We start from the raw sequence: 16,432 nt of genomic DNA, 5'->3' as shown, positions 1-16,432 counted from the left end.
TTTGTCCGACCAGAAAATTGGCCGCTGGCCAATTGTTCTCCTGCTACCAAGCTCCAGCCGATCCCACTCCCTCTTCCAGGCCCGTCTCCCGCCAGCCCGCCAGCCCCTTACTCCATTGAATTGAAATTCAATTTCAAATGCTCCAAATTCTTTCCTAATCTACAGCAAGCTCAATTAGGAAAGTAGCTTTTTATTAATTTTTCTTTATTACCTGTTATATGCCACGAATCCTATGGCTTAATAACAGTTAGGAAACTTTCCTAGTAGAACAAATCTGAAAACCAAATTTCAGATTTGATTCCACCGTGATCTATATTCTAGATGGCCCACTCAATTAATATTAATTGCCCCTCTCCACTAATTTTGGCCGGCCCCTTGAATGGTTCTCCTCTCTCCCCAAATTAATTTAAATGCTCCACAAAATCAGCCCCATAATCTCTCCTTAATTGAAATTTTAAATTAATGCATTAATTACATTAATTGAAATTTCAAATCCCTCAATCCCTCCCTCCTAATTTCACAAAAACTGAAAGTAAACTTCAGTTTTCTCTCACCCAGCCCGCCTCCCTCCCTGTTCTCCCGCCGGCTCCCCTCTCCCTTAGCCAAGCCGCCGCCCCACCTGCCCTCCTTGGGAGATCTTGCTTGTGGCGACCATTCGGCTCCACTCCAAGGATGCATGGACGAACCCGAGTGGAACTTCGGGTTTGAATACGACCGCAACGGAAGAGTCAACATCCTGTGATCTCAATTCTTTGACGTCGGATTTGACTTCGACGATATCGTCGAAGAATATTTTGACCGAATCTTGCCGACGCTTGTAGACTCCATTGACGAACACTTCTCCGTCTACACTTGGATTATCAAAGGTCGATCTACTGTGCCTCCTCCGCCTCCGAGATCCTCTTCCACGGCAACGTTCCTTGGTACCTCCATCTTAGTGGCAACCTCCATGCTAGTCTGGACAATCTTCCGTCGCTCAACTTAGTCTCCGTAGGAAGAGAGTGTTAAAGATCTCAAGGTGTGAACAACTTTGTATTAATTGTGGGATTTTTATTTACTAGCCTTTGTTTTATGTTTTCCTCCGTGTTTGCTTAAATGGTTTAGTTCTCTTGTTGTAGTTTCTTTGCCAAGCAAATTGAACATCGCGAATTACTTATAATCAACTTATCTTTGATGCATGATTAGATAATTCGTGGAGCTAATATTTAATTCTCTTTTAAACTCTTGTGTAACTCCCATTGCATCACATCACTCTCTATATATTAATATTTTATTTTTTCTCTAATCTCGAGTTCCTGATCTCACTTTAATTTCCTTATCAAACCTTTCATAATGCCCATAGACCTTCCTATTTTACTTCACCTCTAAAGGGAATCAGGTGAAGAATTTATTTCCGTAACTTACTTCAGCTCTAGTTGAAATATTGATAAAAATTCAATCGATAGGTATTTTGTTAGGATGCCTTAACCTCTTTAGTTCATCATTATTTTATGTGATAGTTTGTTGTGCATCAAATCCATTAATGAATATTGGTATGACTACGTAAAACTACTCAGAAAGATCACATTGAGTAATAAACTCTTCAAACTTGTTCAAATATTAGATTTTAGATTAAAATCTTATATGAGTTTCATTAATTGCTCAACTAGTAATCTCTTATGGTATGTTGGCAGGTATTTTTGTCAAAGCCATATTCATTACAAACTATGTGATGGTAGTTGGCTCCACCAGGGCGATCTAATATTGCTACAAGTCATCACCAAAATCCGCTAGCTTGACTACCTAAAGCTAACTAACTAGTGATCACTTATGCATTTTCAAGTAATTAAGTCCTCTATCTCAGGGGGCTAATCCAGAAAGACATTTAGATTGTACTTTCTATATAAAATTAAAGCTTCCACCTTAACCTTTTAGATAGTTCAAAAAATTTATTAGCTTTACCTTGTATAAGGTTATTCAAATTATTTTTATTATGATTATGTTTTGATGGGCAATGAGCATGAATGAACTCATCTAATTTCTCTTCATAAAGAGTGTTATAATATACTCACTGTTCTTCAAGATAATCCTTTTCATAATGATCCCTATTATAGAGATGATTTATCATTATCCTAAGTTTCCATAAAAGGTGTTGGTATTGATTCTTGAGTCATCTCTAAACATATTTTGTGATCGAGAATGTGCTCATCAACCCTATTGTGGGATAGTAACTAGCAATTATAATGCCTTACAATCTGTTATTTGTAGATTGTGTCTCGCCTGTGGCACCTCTTTGATCAATATCTCTAGGGTGATTAGATGGATTTCTATAAAGGTGACGACACTGATAAACTCAAATACTTAAGATTTTATGAAGGTGATGCACTTTTTAAGCTTTAATGTAGGATATTTGTTGACTTATGAACCTACAACCATCGGCCCACTACCCATGTCAGTTTCCAAGATCACACGACGTTGAGATAACTGTCGCGTCAATCACGTAAAAAAGTGAAACAAAATAGAAAATCGAACTTACACAGACTTTGCAATCGAATCCCTTGACTCTCTTTCTCAACCTCCTCACAACGAACATCTGCCTTGCTCTCTTCTCTGACCAGACTCCCGCTAATGCCTACGTCAGTCTCGTCTGACTCCCACCGGCCTCCTTCTACTCGGAACCCCAAGTCTTCCCACACGAGCAACCCCTACTGCCGACCATGCCTGCTACTTGCAATTGAACCCCAACTACAAATCGTACAAGTACGCCGAAGCCAAAACCAGCCTTTCTGCTCCTGTCTTGTGTCCCTTCAGCCCACGCGAAGCCTCCAGCTCCAAAGCCTTCAGCCCGCCTCCCAAGTACCCAGTCTGTGCCCTTCCACACAATGAGATATGCACGATTCAAAGTCTCTTTGGCTTCTGACTTCCTCTGTGCGTCCAACTTCCCACGTGAAGGCCATACTTGATCCACCTATGTTTGTGTAAACATTGAGTGAGGGAGAGATGTGAGAGGGATTATGCATATAATTATTATAATAATAATTATAATTATAATTTGTACGTATGTATATATTATCATAGAAAAAGGAAAGCAGGAGATGTCGCAATTAGCAATTATCAATTGGAGACTTGAAGATAATACCGGGACCAAACAACATCCCGAAGTCCTTGGCCATTGATTATATTTTCGCCTAGGCGGACTAAAAGGGTGAGTAACCTCCCCTAACCTTTTCTCGCGGGGAGGGGATGCCAGGAGGTTCCCGAAAATTCACCAGAAAAATATCTATCTTGCAAATTTGGGAGCTTTGCATTAAAATTCAATTAAACTTAAAATTCACTAATTAATGAATATAAAATTAATTTGAAATGAAATTAAAATTTATAATTAATTGACTAATTATGCTAACCAATTTAAAACTAATTAACTAAATTAAATAACTCACTAATCAACTAATCTTAACTACGACTCGATAAACATAAATTAATTAAATTTTAATTGAAATGATAACCTAAGTAATTAACTAATTAATTTAAAATTATAACAACAACAATTAATTAAGCAGTCATTTGATAACCAGTTAACTAAAACAAAATTAAAATTCAAAACTCTCAATTAATTTCAGAATTATAAATTTGAAGTTCAATTTAATCAGAAATTCAAAGTTTGAGCTGTTTAATTAACTGCTTAAACATGGAACTTAATAAAAGTATGATGATTAAATTGATTAAAATCCTTTTTGATCAATTGATAACTCCATTGATATTAAAACCTTTGATTAAATTAATTAATTGTGTTTAAATAATGTAAAAGATCCTTAACTAATTAATCAATAAAATATTAAATTGATGAATTAAACAACTAATTAGTTAGTTTAGCGAATTAGGTAATTAATCTAAATTGACTAAAAATCAGAGATACAATTAATTTAGTAAATTTATTAGATCATTAAATTAACTAACTATATGTTAATTAATCAGATTAATGAGCAAATTGAATTAAACATAAGTAATTTTAAAATTCATCTAAAAATCTAAATTAACAAATTAAACAATCAAACTTTAATTAAAATTAATTAAGCAATTTAAATTTAAATCCAATTAATAAATTTAATCAAGATTAATTAAACAATTTAAAATACTTTTTTTTAATTAGAGTGCTGAGCAATTTAAAAATTTACTTTAATTAAAATTTAATTAATTAATCTAATTAATTTATGCACATAAAATAGAAGAAAATGCAGAAATATATTATTTTCAATAATTCATCCTAAGTACAAATTAACAATGGCTCTCCAACAAGTAAAAATATCTCCCAAAGCAACGGCTCGCCTCCAAGTAATAGCTCTCAAAACAAAGCTCTCCAAACAATTGACAGCTCTCAAATATTGGTGAAACAACTCAAACTTTAAGCAATTCTCACAAACAATAAAACTCTCCATCAAACAAATAGCTCTTAGTAGCCCCTATAGCTACCTGTGAACAGTTTGAGCTATTGTAAGTACAATCTACCTGCAAGAAAACAAATATAACATTAATATCAAATATAACTAGCAATGTAAAGCTACACCTAAATAGAGCAAAACAAGTACTAGAGGGGTAGTTAACTATGAAGACTTACGCTCATAGGAAGTAGAATCCATATCTAAATAAACCCTGTTACTACTCTCAGGGGAAATCTGATTAAATGTTAAATCAAATTCACCTCGGGGAAAATTAGAACCTTAAGCTTACGAGAGTAAGGTTAGTGCCAATATTTTTCCTGAGCGAATAATAATAATTGGCCTTTTAATGCCTTCTAATCTTGTCCACTTGTAGGTTGTGTCCCATAGGTGACATTTCTTGTTTAGGATTTTTATAGTGGCAAGATGGTTTGAAGGATAAATTTGGAGGTGCCTATACTAAGTTCATTTTGAATTCCATTTGGGTTTGCAATGCTTAAATATTGTTAGACACTAATTGACCCATAATTAGATTGACTTTCTTTTCAAGAGTCAAATTCTTTTAAAGAACAATTACTTCTATAAAATGTCATTTTATGATCTAAATTTTCTACATGTTGGCTCAATTGCTCAATAGTTTGTAATAAACTTCTAAATTCACCTTTTTATGTGCTGGAAGTGTCATTGCTAAATGAAATTGAATGTACAATATACGATGAACATAACATGGAAATATTTGATGAATACAATTAGACAAGATAATTCTAAATGTATATGTGAATGTGATTGTTTCCTGATACAATAACTTTGCTTGAGAGGTTTTGTGATATGGCTACAAATTTATTTGTAAAATCATCCAATATGTGGTGAAAGTAAATTTGTCAGGATTATTATACTAGTAAGCAAAATATAAAAGTAGAATTAGATATGTAATAATGTTTTAATCTGTAGTTTTCAATGGATTTTAAGTATGTATAATAATGAGCCTTTTTTGTATGCACTTGATTATTATTATTGGGTAGAATTCTACTACTTTATATTGTTTAGGTAGTAGGTAGGGCTCTCTTTTGGTAGAGCTTTCCTAGGCAAGGATAATTGATGGAGAACTAGTAATTTAGTCTAATTAATAATTGAATATTTATACCTATGAAAACATCAAATCAAGCTCCATTGCCAAATATTATCTATGGATGAAGCCCTTGAACCTCAAAACTGTGCCAGTATAAGTTTCTCATATGGATTGATGTTGAAGTTGCTGAGTCTGCTGTGAAAGGGTATTAGCGTTAAGGAATATGCAAGGATTAGAAAGTGTAAGAATGAGTGAGTCCAAGAGGAAGAAATGGCAGATGAGTGAGAGGGAAATGAGAGAGAAACACAAAAAGGGGGTGGTTACTAAGAATTGGGGTAGTTTCAACAAATCAAGAAATATGCTTCATTATCTCAGCATAACCATCGGGTGTTTATATGAGAAAAAGACCTGAGGTAAATTTTGAAGAGATTATAAAAGAAGCTTGAAATTTATCTCCAAATAGATAAGTCCAAACTCCAAAGATGAATTTAAAAGAAAATTCATATGTTTCCTAGAACATAAATTTACCAACAAAACAAAAAATATCTAATTAATCCCATTGTTGACGTTAAAAGTATGTCTTGATCAGATGATCAGCATCAACACGGAAGTTCTTTACATCACCATAATGATAAGTGAAATCACCTGATGCAGACAAGGGATATAGGGAGCCTATATCACTTGAATACAAAAAAACACACAAGAAAGAAAACTGACAAAAGAGTAGAACTTAAAACAAACTTTGTTAAATAAACTTAAACGACCCAAAACTTGACAATCACAACAAAAGATGTTAGGAGAAATAAAGAAACTAAAAAAGACGCTATCCTCAGACAACCGTCAGAGCGGGTTCCTCACATGCATCGAATTTGTAGGTTAAATAAGTAAAGAGCATAACAAATAAGCACAGAGCTAAACAAAGAAAGACAAACCTTTCTAAATTACTGCTAGGAGGTAAAGTTGTCAGTGCCCCAACCAACACTCCATATTAATCTACAATTCTGATGCTTAGCTACCAGCTCATGAAGTATGCACTCCATCCAAGATTCATGTACTTCACTGGTTTCTTAGATAGGGATAGTCTCACCGATCCAACCAATCAAGATCTACTTAAGGCACAGATCCTGGACACATGACCTGGTAAGGTACCTAAATATTTGGAATTAACTGGGGCTCTTTAAAGAGGTATAAGTAGTTTCTTCAACATTTGATTCTTTTATCCTGCTCAGTGTTCATTTCTTCTTCTAAATATTGCCTTCCATTTAACACATAAAAAACTTCAAGTTTGTTGATTTAAGTTCCAGTGTTTCTTTATATGCATAATTTCTGTTGTCACTTCTCAGATTTATTAACTTTCGTGAATCGGTTTGCATATTTTTTGTTGTTTCACAGTCTGCAGCACTAATGGGTATTGGACTTCTATACGAAGGGTCAGCACATCCATTAACTACAAAAATTTTGTTGGTAATTGATTTACTTTCTGTAATCTCCTTTTTTTATTATGGCCTTAGTTAGGCTTTCGTTGATGTTTTATTTTATAAGACTAGATCATACATTTTTCTCATCCTCTGTTAGTGAACTGTTATCTGTAGTTGTTAAAATTATGTTGAAAACTGGTACGGGATTGGGAACATCTTGATTGACGGTACATGGTAGTTTAATTTTAGAGGAAAAGATTATATCTTCCTGCAGTCATATATTAGAAGCTCACTGATTACTACTTATCTAAGTAAAAGGTATCTTAAACGGATTAATTATTTGATTCTGCAGGTTCTCAAACTTCAACTTCAAAATATTTAACATATTCATGCCCCAATATGATTGTGGGGATGCTTTTAGTGAAATAGGTATTAAATGATTATTAGTGCCGTCAAACTTGTTCAATGTTTGAATCTTGGTTCTGCAAGCTTTGGCTACTTACATTTTAGGTCCTCATATTGTTTATGAAATGAACTTCTACATATATTACTTGAAGAGCTATGATGCACGGACACGGCTACACGGACACGACACGACACGGACACGGCTTTTTTTTGCAAATATAGGACACGGGTACGACGCGGACACCTGGCAATACATTCTTTTATATAATGTATATATATTAATGTAATATCATATTAAAAATGACAAACAATAATAAATGAATGACATGATAACTTGTCTAGCTTATAATATAAAATATTTAATACAAAATATCTAGTACAACCACAAAAATATAAGCAAATAATCACTTACTGCAACATCAAGCATTCAAGCTTCAACTACTATGATTAGCTTTAGAGGTTTGTTTTTGGCCTTCAATATCATCATCATTGAATATCACTACTTTTAACTCTGGTTCAACAAGAGAAAGATTTGTAATTGTGCAAAAAGAGAGGAGATGAAAATACCTTCACTGTCAAAGAGAAATGAAAATGAGAATATTCGATAAATGGGTATTAAATGCAGACGTTGATTTGATGTTGTGGATATGAAATAAGAAATTTAGTTTAAATCTCGCCAAATAGAAGAAATTTTAATTTAAAAAAATTATAAAATATTTAAGATACGCGTGTCGGACGTGTGTTCAATTTATTTTTAATATTTTTTTAATCGGACACGTTTTCGGCGTGTCCGACACGTGTCGGATGAGTGTCGTGTCGGACACGGTGTCGGTTAAGATACGCGTGTCGGACACGTGTGTCCAATTTATTTTTAGTATTTTTTTAATCGGACATGTTTTCGGCGTGTCCGACACGTGTCGGAGGAGTGTCAGACGAGTGTTGTGGTGGACACGGTGTCGGACACTGCACGCCTCTTTGAGGAGAAGTGTCGGTGCATCATAGTTGAAGAGTTTTTCCACACTTGTAATCAATGATTTAATGCCTTAATGATTTCTTTGAAAATACTGAAATATAGTATGCCAAATAAACATTTGTCTTTCTCTTCAAACATGAATTATTGTCTACAAATTTTCAATTACGGATGGCATATTTTATTTTCTTTGATGCGAAAACATCAAGGGTGATCAGTTATTGTAGAATCAGTAGTAATTATACCTATCAATGTGGGCATCTGTCTTTTATTTTTGGGTGCAAATGTGTTAAAAGATAGCAGGCATCTATTTTGCTCACTTTCAAAATTTGGACAAACATTTTGATTGGCCTGTAGCACTACCCAATCTTGTTTCTTTTTATTTTTTTTATTTTTTGATCAAACTAAGGATTACCGGTATTGTTTTTATATTCTAGATGTATAGTCTTCTATTTCTATTTTATAATATATTTTGTAAAAGAAAAGTTGACTTCTTTGTGATATCAGCCACCTGTTTGTTAAACTGTTCATTACATTGTATTTTTTTCTAGAATTTGTCTTTCTAATGATTTATTGCTAGTTCAACATCATTTCTGGTTGATTTCCTTGCAGGGTGAAATAGGGCGCAGAAGTGGCGGTGATAATGTGCTTGAAAGAGAAGGTTATGCTGTCGCAGCAGGATCTGCTTTGGGGCTTGTTGCTCTAGGTTTATGATATCATGAAACCAGAGAAACTCTAGTATTTGTTACTACATGGCAATCTCTATGTTTTTGTACAATTTAATTAAAAATATATATTTTCTGACTTTAAGGCAGAGGCAATGATGCATTTAATTTCATGGATGCTTCTATTGATCAGCTTTTCCAGTATACTGGCAGCAAAGGAGTTAACAATGTATTTTCTTGAAGCAACTTCATTCCTGTCCTTTTTTTTTTTTGCATTATCACATCGTCCAATATTTTAGTTAAATTATATTTACTCGTTAGACTTCTATATAAAATTATTATTTCTTTTCCATTGTTGTTTTTTGCAGGAGAAGCCATTTCACATAGGACCATCATCAGATGATCACAGCCGAAGCATTGGGCAGGTTATTTCGACTTTTAACTTCATCTGCATTTCCTTCCTACATTGTAATTTCCTTTCTATTTCTTTTCTTCCAGATTTGTTTGGTAATGCAATGAGGTGAACCTTGCAGCTTCATTTGAACTGTTAAAAATTGAACGTCTTATCCTTTTTTATTTTATATTTTTCTTGATTTAGATGTTAGAAGGGACACACATCAATGTTGATGTAACAGCACCTGGAGCGACAATAGCACTAGCTCTTATATTTTTAAAGGTGATTTCTTACTCCAGTGATTCTGTTGAAAGCTAGAAAAGGAATTGGAAAAACATCAAGTTCTATTGATTTTGATGAAAAATATTTCTGATTTCAGACAGAATCAGAAGTTGTTGCATCAAGACTTCATATCCCTTCCACTCATTTTGAGTTGCAGTATTTGAGGCCTGACTTTATCATGCTTCGGATCATTGCTCGTAGTTTAATTATGTGGAGTAGGTTGGTAATTTACCTTTGCCATCCGTAGTGAACTTTATTTGTAGGAACATATTGATACAGCTATGTTTTATTTGGTGCAGAATTTGCCCATCGAAAGGTTGGATCGATTCCCTGGTTCCCTCAATTGTGAATATTGGGATTGCGATGTTAACAAATGATGCGAATGATAATGATGAATTTGATAGACAGGCTCTTGTACAGGCATATGTTAACATTGTTACTGGAGCTTGCATTTCTATTGGTAATAATTTGTTCATTTATTTCTACATTACATCCTTCATGAGTATATTGTATGGTACTTGTATTTACTATTGTACTGGAAATAGATGGCATAACATAAAATTCTTCTATTTTCTAACAAGTGACGTTGAATTTGATTGGAGGATGATTTATAAAAGTAATCACAAATTGTTGGGATAAAGCTAATAATAATGCTTGTGTCACGATCCAGACCGGAGGCTTGAATTAACGAGGCGAGAATAGACAGTTGGTCGGTGAATTAAATTTCCATTTGCTAAATCCATCTCCAATACACTAAATGAGCTACTAAAAAAATAAACTGATAAAAAATCATCAAAATACTTTTCTTCCGGTGCGCCACGTCTACGGTACATATTTTTACATCTTTTATTCATTTTGATTATAATAAATTATATATGAAAATGTTAGAGCAACTAAAAGCAAACTACAACTCAGTGAGTAAAATATGCTTCTAAATTGCAGTAACTTAAAGCAATTGGAACAATATGCATTATTCCTTTTTCATTTCATATCATAAAATAATTTCATTTAATCATATCATTTTATCAACACTTTCAATATTTCACTAAAATATGTAATGGGTTTATCTTCCTAGCTAAGCACAGCTCCTATACCAATATGTGAGGCATCACAGTCAACTTCAAATATTTTATCAAAATCTGGTAAACTAAGAATGGGAGCTTGACTCATTTTTGCTTTGATTATTTGAAAGGTTTGTTCAGCTTCAGGGGTCCATTTAAAAATCCTATTTTTAAGACAGTCAGTGATATTTACAATTAAAGTGCTGAAATTTTTTATGAATCTACGATAGAAAGATGCTAGACCGTGAAATCCTCTCACCTTGCTGATATTCTTTAGGGTCGACCATTTTTGGATCGCTTCAATCTTAACAGGGTCAACTTTAATTCATTCAGCAGACAAAAGATATCCTAAAAAGGTCAAACTTGGAGTTAGAAAGAACATTTCTTCATATTGATGTACAATTTTTGTTCTCTTAAAGTTTGCAAGATTTGTTTAACATGATTAAGATGCTCAGAAGAATGAGTGTTGTAAATCAGAATATCGTCAAAATACAAAACCACAAATTTTCCTATGAAAGGTCTTAAAACATGATTCATCGTTCTCATAAACGTACTAGGAGCATTAGATAACCCAATAGGCATGACTAGCAATTCATACAATTCTTCCTTGGCTTTGAACATAGTTTTTCACTCATCACTAGGTTTAATCCTAATTTGATAATACCCACTTTTCAAATCAATTTTAGAAAAGATTTTTGCTTCACTAAGCATATCCAACATATCATCGAGCCTAGGTATTGAAAACCTATATTTGATGGTTATTTTATTTATGGCACAGCTATCCACACACATCCTTCAGGTTCCATCTTTTTTAGGTGTAAGTAAAGCAGACACAGAATATAGACTCAGGCTTTCTTTGATTAATCCTTATCAAAAAGTTCAGTCACTTGCTTATATAGTTCCTCATGTTCAGCAAGACTAATTCGATAATGAGGAAGATTGGGTAATGTTGCTCCATGGATTAAGTCAATGTGATGTTGAATATCTCTCATTGGGGGCAAAGCCTTTGGTAGTTCTTCAGGGGTTATGCCAAAAATTCATCAATTAATGATCGTATTTCTTTGGGAATTTGAGAGGTTGGATCGGACTCTTTTCCTAACACTAGATATGTTATCTTAGATTTTTTCAACTCATTCATGTTGAGTAATTCAGGAATGCTTGCTTTTGTTGTTTTGGTATCTTGGCATGTGGGTCAGAAATGTACTTTTGAGGGTACAGATTGAATTCCTTATTATTTTGAGTTAGAGTGTATGTGTTCTTTTCCTCATTATGAATTGTTTTATGATTAAATTGTCAGGGACGACCCAATAAGATATGACAAACTTCAAAAGGCATGATATCACAAACAACCTGATCTTTATAACAGCTTCAAATTGATAGGTTAACAGTGCATTGCTTTGTGATAGGAACTTCACCTCCTTTGAACCAAAAGATTTTGTAAGGTTTAGCAAGTGGTTTTGATTTTTGTTTAAGCTTGTTTACCATCAGTTGTGAGACAAAATTACCAGAACTACCACTATCAATCATTAAAGTGCAGAGTTTTCCTTCAAAAGTGCAAGTGGTTCGAAAGATGTTCCTCATAATCCATTTATCTCCATTTTCAATTTTAGTAGTTAGGACTTGTTGGATTACTAAGAATTGGTCATCTTGGTCGCCTTCTACGTCAAGCCTTTCTAACTCAGTCTCATTTTCTTGTTCAGTTTCATTTTCTTCTTCATCTTCTTCTAATTCCTCATCATTATCAATGTAATTAGTCCTAGGAGGGTTGTTTTCTTACAAGCAGCTGAAAGATGTTCGTATAACCCGCATTTGTAACATGGTCCAATAAGCTTGGATAGTTCAGTCAGCTTGGGTCCATCAATCCCTTTATATAAAGTTTGTGTTTCAAATGTTTTTGTTCACACATTAGATCTTCTAGCAGAAGGTTGTGAAGATTGGATTTTTATCCCACCAGTTTGTCGTCGCTTAAATGGTTTAGGTGCCTTGTTATTACTTCTTTGTTGTTGCTTTTCAATTTTTAAGGTCATTCGATAAGATTCGTCGAGTTTGATTACATGATGTAGGCTTAATTGATCTTGAGTTGCCCATTTCAACCCATTAATGTATCTAGTGATAGTTCATTCTTCAGATTCATTTAGATCATTTCGTGATTGAAGTTTATAAAAGGTTTCAGTGTATTCCTCAACTGCTTGGTATCCTTTACGAAGATTATTAAATTCTTAGAATAAAGTTCGTGAGTGATCAGAAGACAAAAATTTTTCCCTCATTTTTTCTTTCATCCTATCCCAGGTTTGAATTTTATCCTTCCCTCGTCTTAGCCTATTATTTTGAAGATTTTTCCACCAAGTTAAGGCGTGACCTGTGAGTTTTAAGCTAGCAAACTTAACTTTCCTATTATCAGGGATATCCTTCCATTTGAAAATTGGTCCAATTTTTCTATCCATTCAATGAATTGATCGGGTTATAGCTTACCTTCGAAGTTATGAAAGTCAATTTTTATCCCATGATCCCAATTCCTATGAAGTCTATTTTGATTCCTATAGATTTCTTCTTCACTTTTAGAGTTTTGAACATTAACATTGTTGACATTCAAATTTGCAAGGGTGTTAGCCATATTGTTTATTTGATGTTATAAATCAGCCAATTGTTGCATCATTTGTTGCCAATCCACTTGGTTGTTTTGATTAGCCATTTTGTTTCAAGAAAAAAAAAACTCACACACCAACCTAGGATATGTTAACCTTGGCTCTGATACAAAACTTGATGCAGACAACTAGGTAGGAAAAAAAAAAAACCACAACGGAGAGCATAATGGCTAGTAGAACTTTTCTCGATTCAAAATTTATAAAGCCAACACCAAACAAACCTCCAAACAAATGAAAGATAGACAAAAAATGAAACTAAAATAAAAATAAAACAAACTACCATCATAACAACCAGCTAGTGGTCACCTCACATGCATCGAAATAGTAGGTAAGATAATAAGTGCTTAAAGACATGCAAACCAAAGGTCCACCACAACAACTTTGGGTCAACGTCCACCACAAGACTCCTCCGGCAAATGCTACCAAACCAGCCAACCACACTTTCAAGAGCTTGTGAACAAAGATACAAGTGGGGTGGAAACTTGTGGAAATAAGAAGAAGGTAAGAAGCCCATATGAAATCAAAGAGAGGAAAAGAGAAGTGGAAATAGCTCGTAAGCTTTCCAAGGAGAAACCCTCATGTTTAAGTAGTTTTCACTCACCAAAAATAGCTTCCAATTGTCACAAATCAGCCACAATATATAGGAGAGGAGAGGGAGCCAAACAGCCCAAACAACCCAAACAGCCGCCCAATGAATCAGCAAAGGGGAGGAAGAAGGCCAAAAGGCAGCCGAAGGGAGCATCACCCGAAAGGCTAGCTGTGGGCTCCGAAAATTCGGCCCCGGCCTCCGCTCGCTGTTCTTTTTATTCAGCGAGGGAGTTTTAATTGAATAGTTCCGAGGTAAATTTTGGAAGGCAGATGGGTTTTGTAGATAAGACACTACCCAGAGATTTCGCCCTCATTTTGTGAGGACTTTATGATCTGAGTTCTGGTTTCCTATAGGCGCAAGCCCCTATAGTTAATTACCCCTCCCGATAATGAGAGAGAACTTTCGATTAAGGCTAGTCATCGATCAGATCAGAGGAGGAATGACTTTGACAAGTTGGCAACACAGACTTGTGGACTTAATTTAGACTCAAGCAAAACCAAAGCTTTGACATTGAGCTTGAACACTATAATAAAAGCTTAATTTGGAACATTAAAAATTTGGACTCGAATGTGATTTGAGCTATAATGACATTGAGCTCAGCTTGAACTCAAGAGAACTTGGCATTGAAAATAAATGAACTTGAAATTGACTTAGACTTGAATATATGGCATAACAAATTATATTTGGACTTTGATTTTGAATATGGTTTGAACTCAAAGGATCACAAGGAACTAGTAAGTAAAGTCTAAGTCATCCTATGACATGTACTCAAATGAATACCAAATGGATAAATAAGGGATCCATGTTATTCCAACTTAGCATAATTTATGCTTCTATTCAATCAAGTATGTGGGTAATTTGGAGTGATTGTAATGACATGCTTACATTCAACAATACAATGTCTTTAATGAGTGATAAGAAATTGTTATTTCATTTGAGAGATAATTGTAATTCAGTAATCTTATCATGTGTAACTCGAATCATCTTTGTGTGATACAAAGAACTATATGCTAAGACTCCAAATAAATGGGGATTTACTCATGAGCAAATGAAAACCTGGTGAAGGATCATTCTACATGTCACAAAACCACAAATAACAAATAAAGAATTCACTTTGAAGAATGGTCAAGATATCAATAAAACCATCAATGCCAATAGAATGCAAGCGCTAATCAAGGAGTGTATTCATTCAAATCTCATACATGCCAAATTCTTGGTGGGGTTGGGAGGCCCCTACATCTCACCAACAAGGAGAATATTAAGAGGCACATGATAATTATAATGATGGGTCCATCGTCAATCATGTATACTAAAATATGGCAAGAGAACAGCAGAGCAAGCGGAATATAGAAGAGGTAGCCTCCTTATTGGTGTCAACCCAAACTAGCATACAAATGAGCTTATAATAGCCTATTTGCAGACGAAGATGATAGATATGCAAGGGGGGCATACAAAACCTTCATAAGTCTTTTGAAAAGGATAACAGACGAACACAATACTTGCTAATATACAAATGAACCCAAGGATCACGCAGTGAATGCTACAATGCCCATGCAAATGAAAGATCAACGACAAGCAACATGCAAGGAGTATATCACATCCGCATGAAAGAAAATAAGATCTGCAACACATACGATCTCTCTACGAAGACAGATGTATGTGCCATATGCCACTGATGGGTAGATGCATAAAGACTACAGTAAATGCAGTATCCTGTAGTCAACTTCAGTCTAAGGATGAATACATCTACCTCCAGCAGTAGTGGCTGTATTGTAAAGACCAAAATCACAACAGAATGCATAAAGAATATAAGCTCCTACGAGCTTCTACAACCGAAGGCAGGAGATTAGTTAGTGCACTACGATCCACCTGCAGAAAGCGACGAGTAGTGCACGACAATCCACCTGTACGAAGCAACGAATAACTCTATTCAGAAGCTGCTACGCCACGCACCGGATCTGCAACATTCGTACAAGCAGACAGAAGGTATCTATTCCAAGAATACCCCCGCACATACACAATAGTTTGTATACACATAGGCACACTAAAAGGGGTAAATACAATCTCAACCCGCAAGGGCCCCGGCGAGCATGTTATTGGTACACACGTGACGTCTAGGGATGCTGCGCGGGTTATTAAATTCGAACCCGATCCTTCTAAGTAAATAAAAGGAGTCGACAGGGTTTAATTATAAAATGCCCTCAAATCGCATGGGCCCGGCGAGCGTGTTATTGGTATACACGTGACGTCTAGGGATGCTGCGCGGGTTGACAAGTGAATTCAAGTTTCGAACCCGATCCTTCTATATAGATCAATAGGAATCGACAAGGTTCGAACCAACAAAACAATATGTGGCGTGGCGACCAGAATATTTGTTTTAGGCCTTCAAAGCCTAAAATTAAGAGAATTCACTCTCAAGGCTAAAGCCTATGAAACCCGATCCTCTACGTATGTGGCCGTGGCGACTAGAATCTACTTAGTGCTGCTACTATAATGCCAGATAACACGTATTTCTACGT

General features: G+C 34.8%; 1 protein-coding gene across 2 annotated transcripts in view; it reads left to right on the top strand.

The window, feature by feature from the left end:
- The window catches only part of LOC110111639 (anaphase-promoting complex subunit 1), a 177,681-nt gene that overhangs the window by 126,739 nt on the left and 34,510 nt on the right, over nucleotides 1–16,432 (top strand). For both annotated transcript variants that reach the window (XM_020843595.2, XM_028693179.1), the window contains 7 exons: nucleotides 6,877–6,948; nucleotides 8,890–8,983; nucleotides 9,089–9,171; nucleotides 9,311–9,367; nucleotides 9,541–9,618; nucleotides 9,716–9,837; nucleotides 9,918–10,078. In XM_020843595.2, coding sequence (XP_020699254.1) covers nucleotides 6,877–6,948; nucleotides 8,890–8,983; nucleotides 9,089–9,171; nucleotides 9,311–9,367; nucleotides 9,541–9,618; nucleotides 9,716–9,837; nucleotides 9,918–10,078 — 667 coding nt within the window. The remainder of the gene's footprint in view (nucleotides 1–6,876; nucleotides 6,949–8,889; nucleotides 8,984–9,088; nucleotides 9,172–9,310; nucleotides 9,368–9,540; nucleotides 9,619–9,715; nucleotides 9,838–9,917; nucleotides 10,079–16,432) is intronic.

Source organism: Dendrobium catenatum, unplaced genomic scaffold (genome assembly GCF_001605985.2).
Source record: "Dendrobium catenatum unplaced genomic scaffold, ASM160598v2 fragScaff_scaffold_231, whole genome shotgun sequence".
NCBI lineage: Eukaryota > Viridiplantae > Streptophyta > Magnoliopsida > Asparagales > Orchidaceae > Dendrobium > Dendrobium catenatum.
The sequence above is the reverse complement of the archived record's forward strand: the minus strand, read 5'-3'. Positions and strand labels throughout refer to the sequence as shown.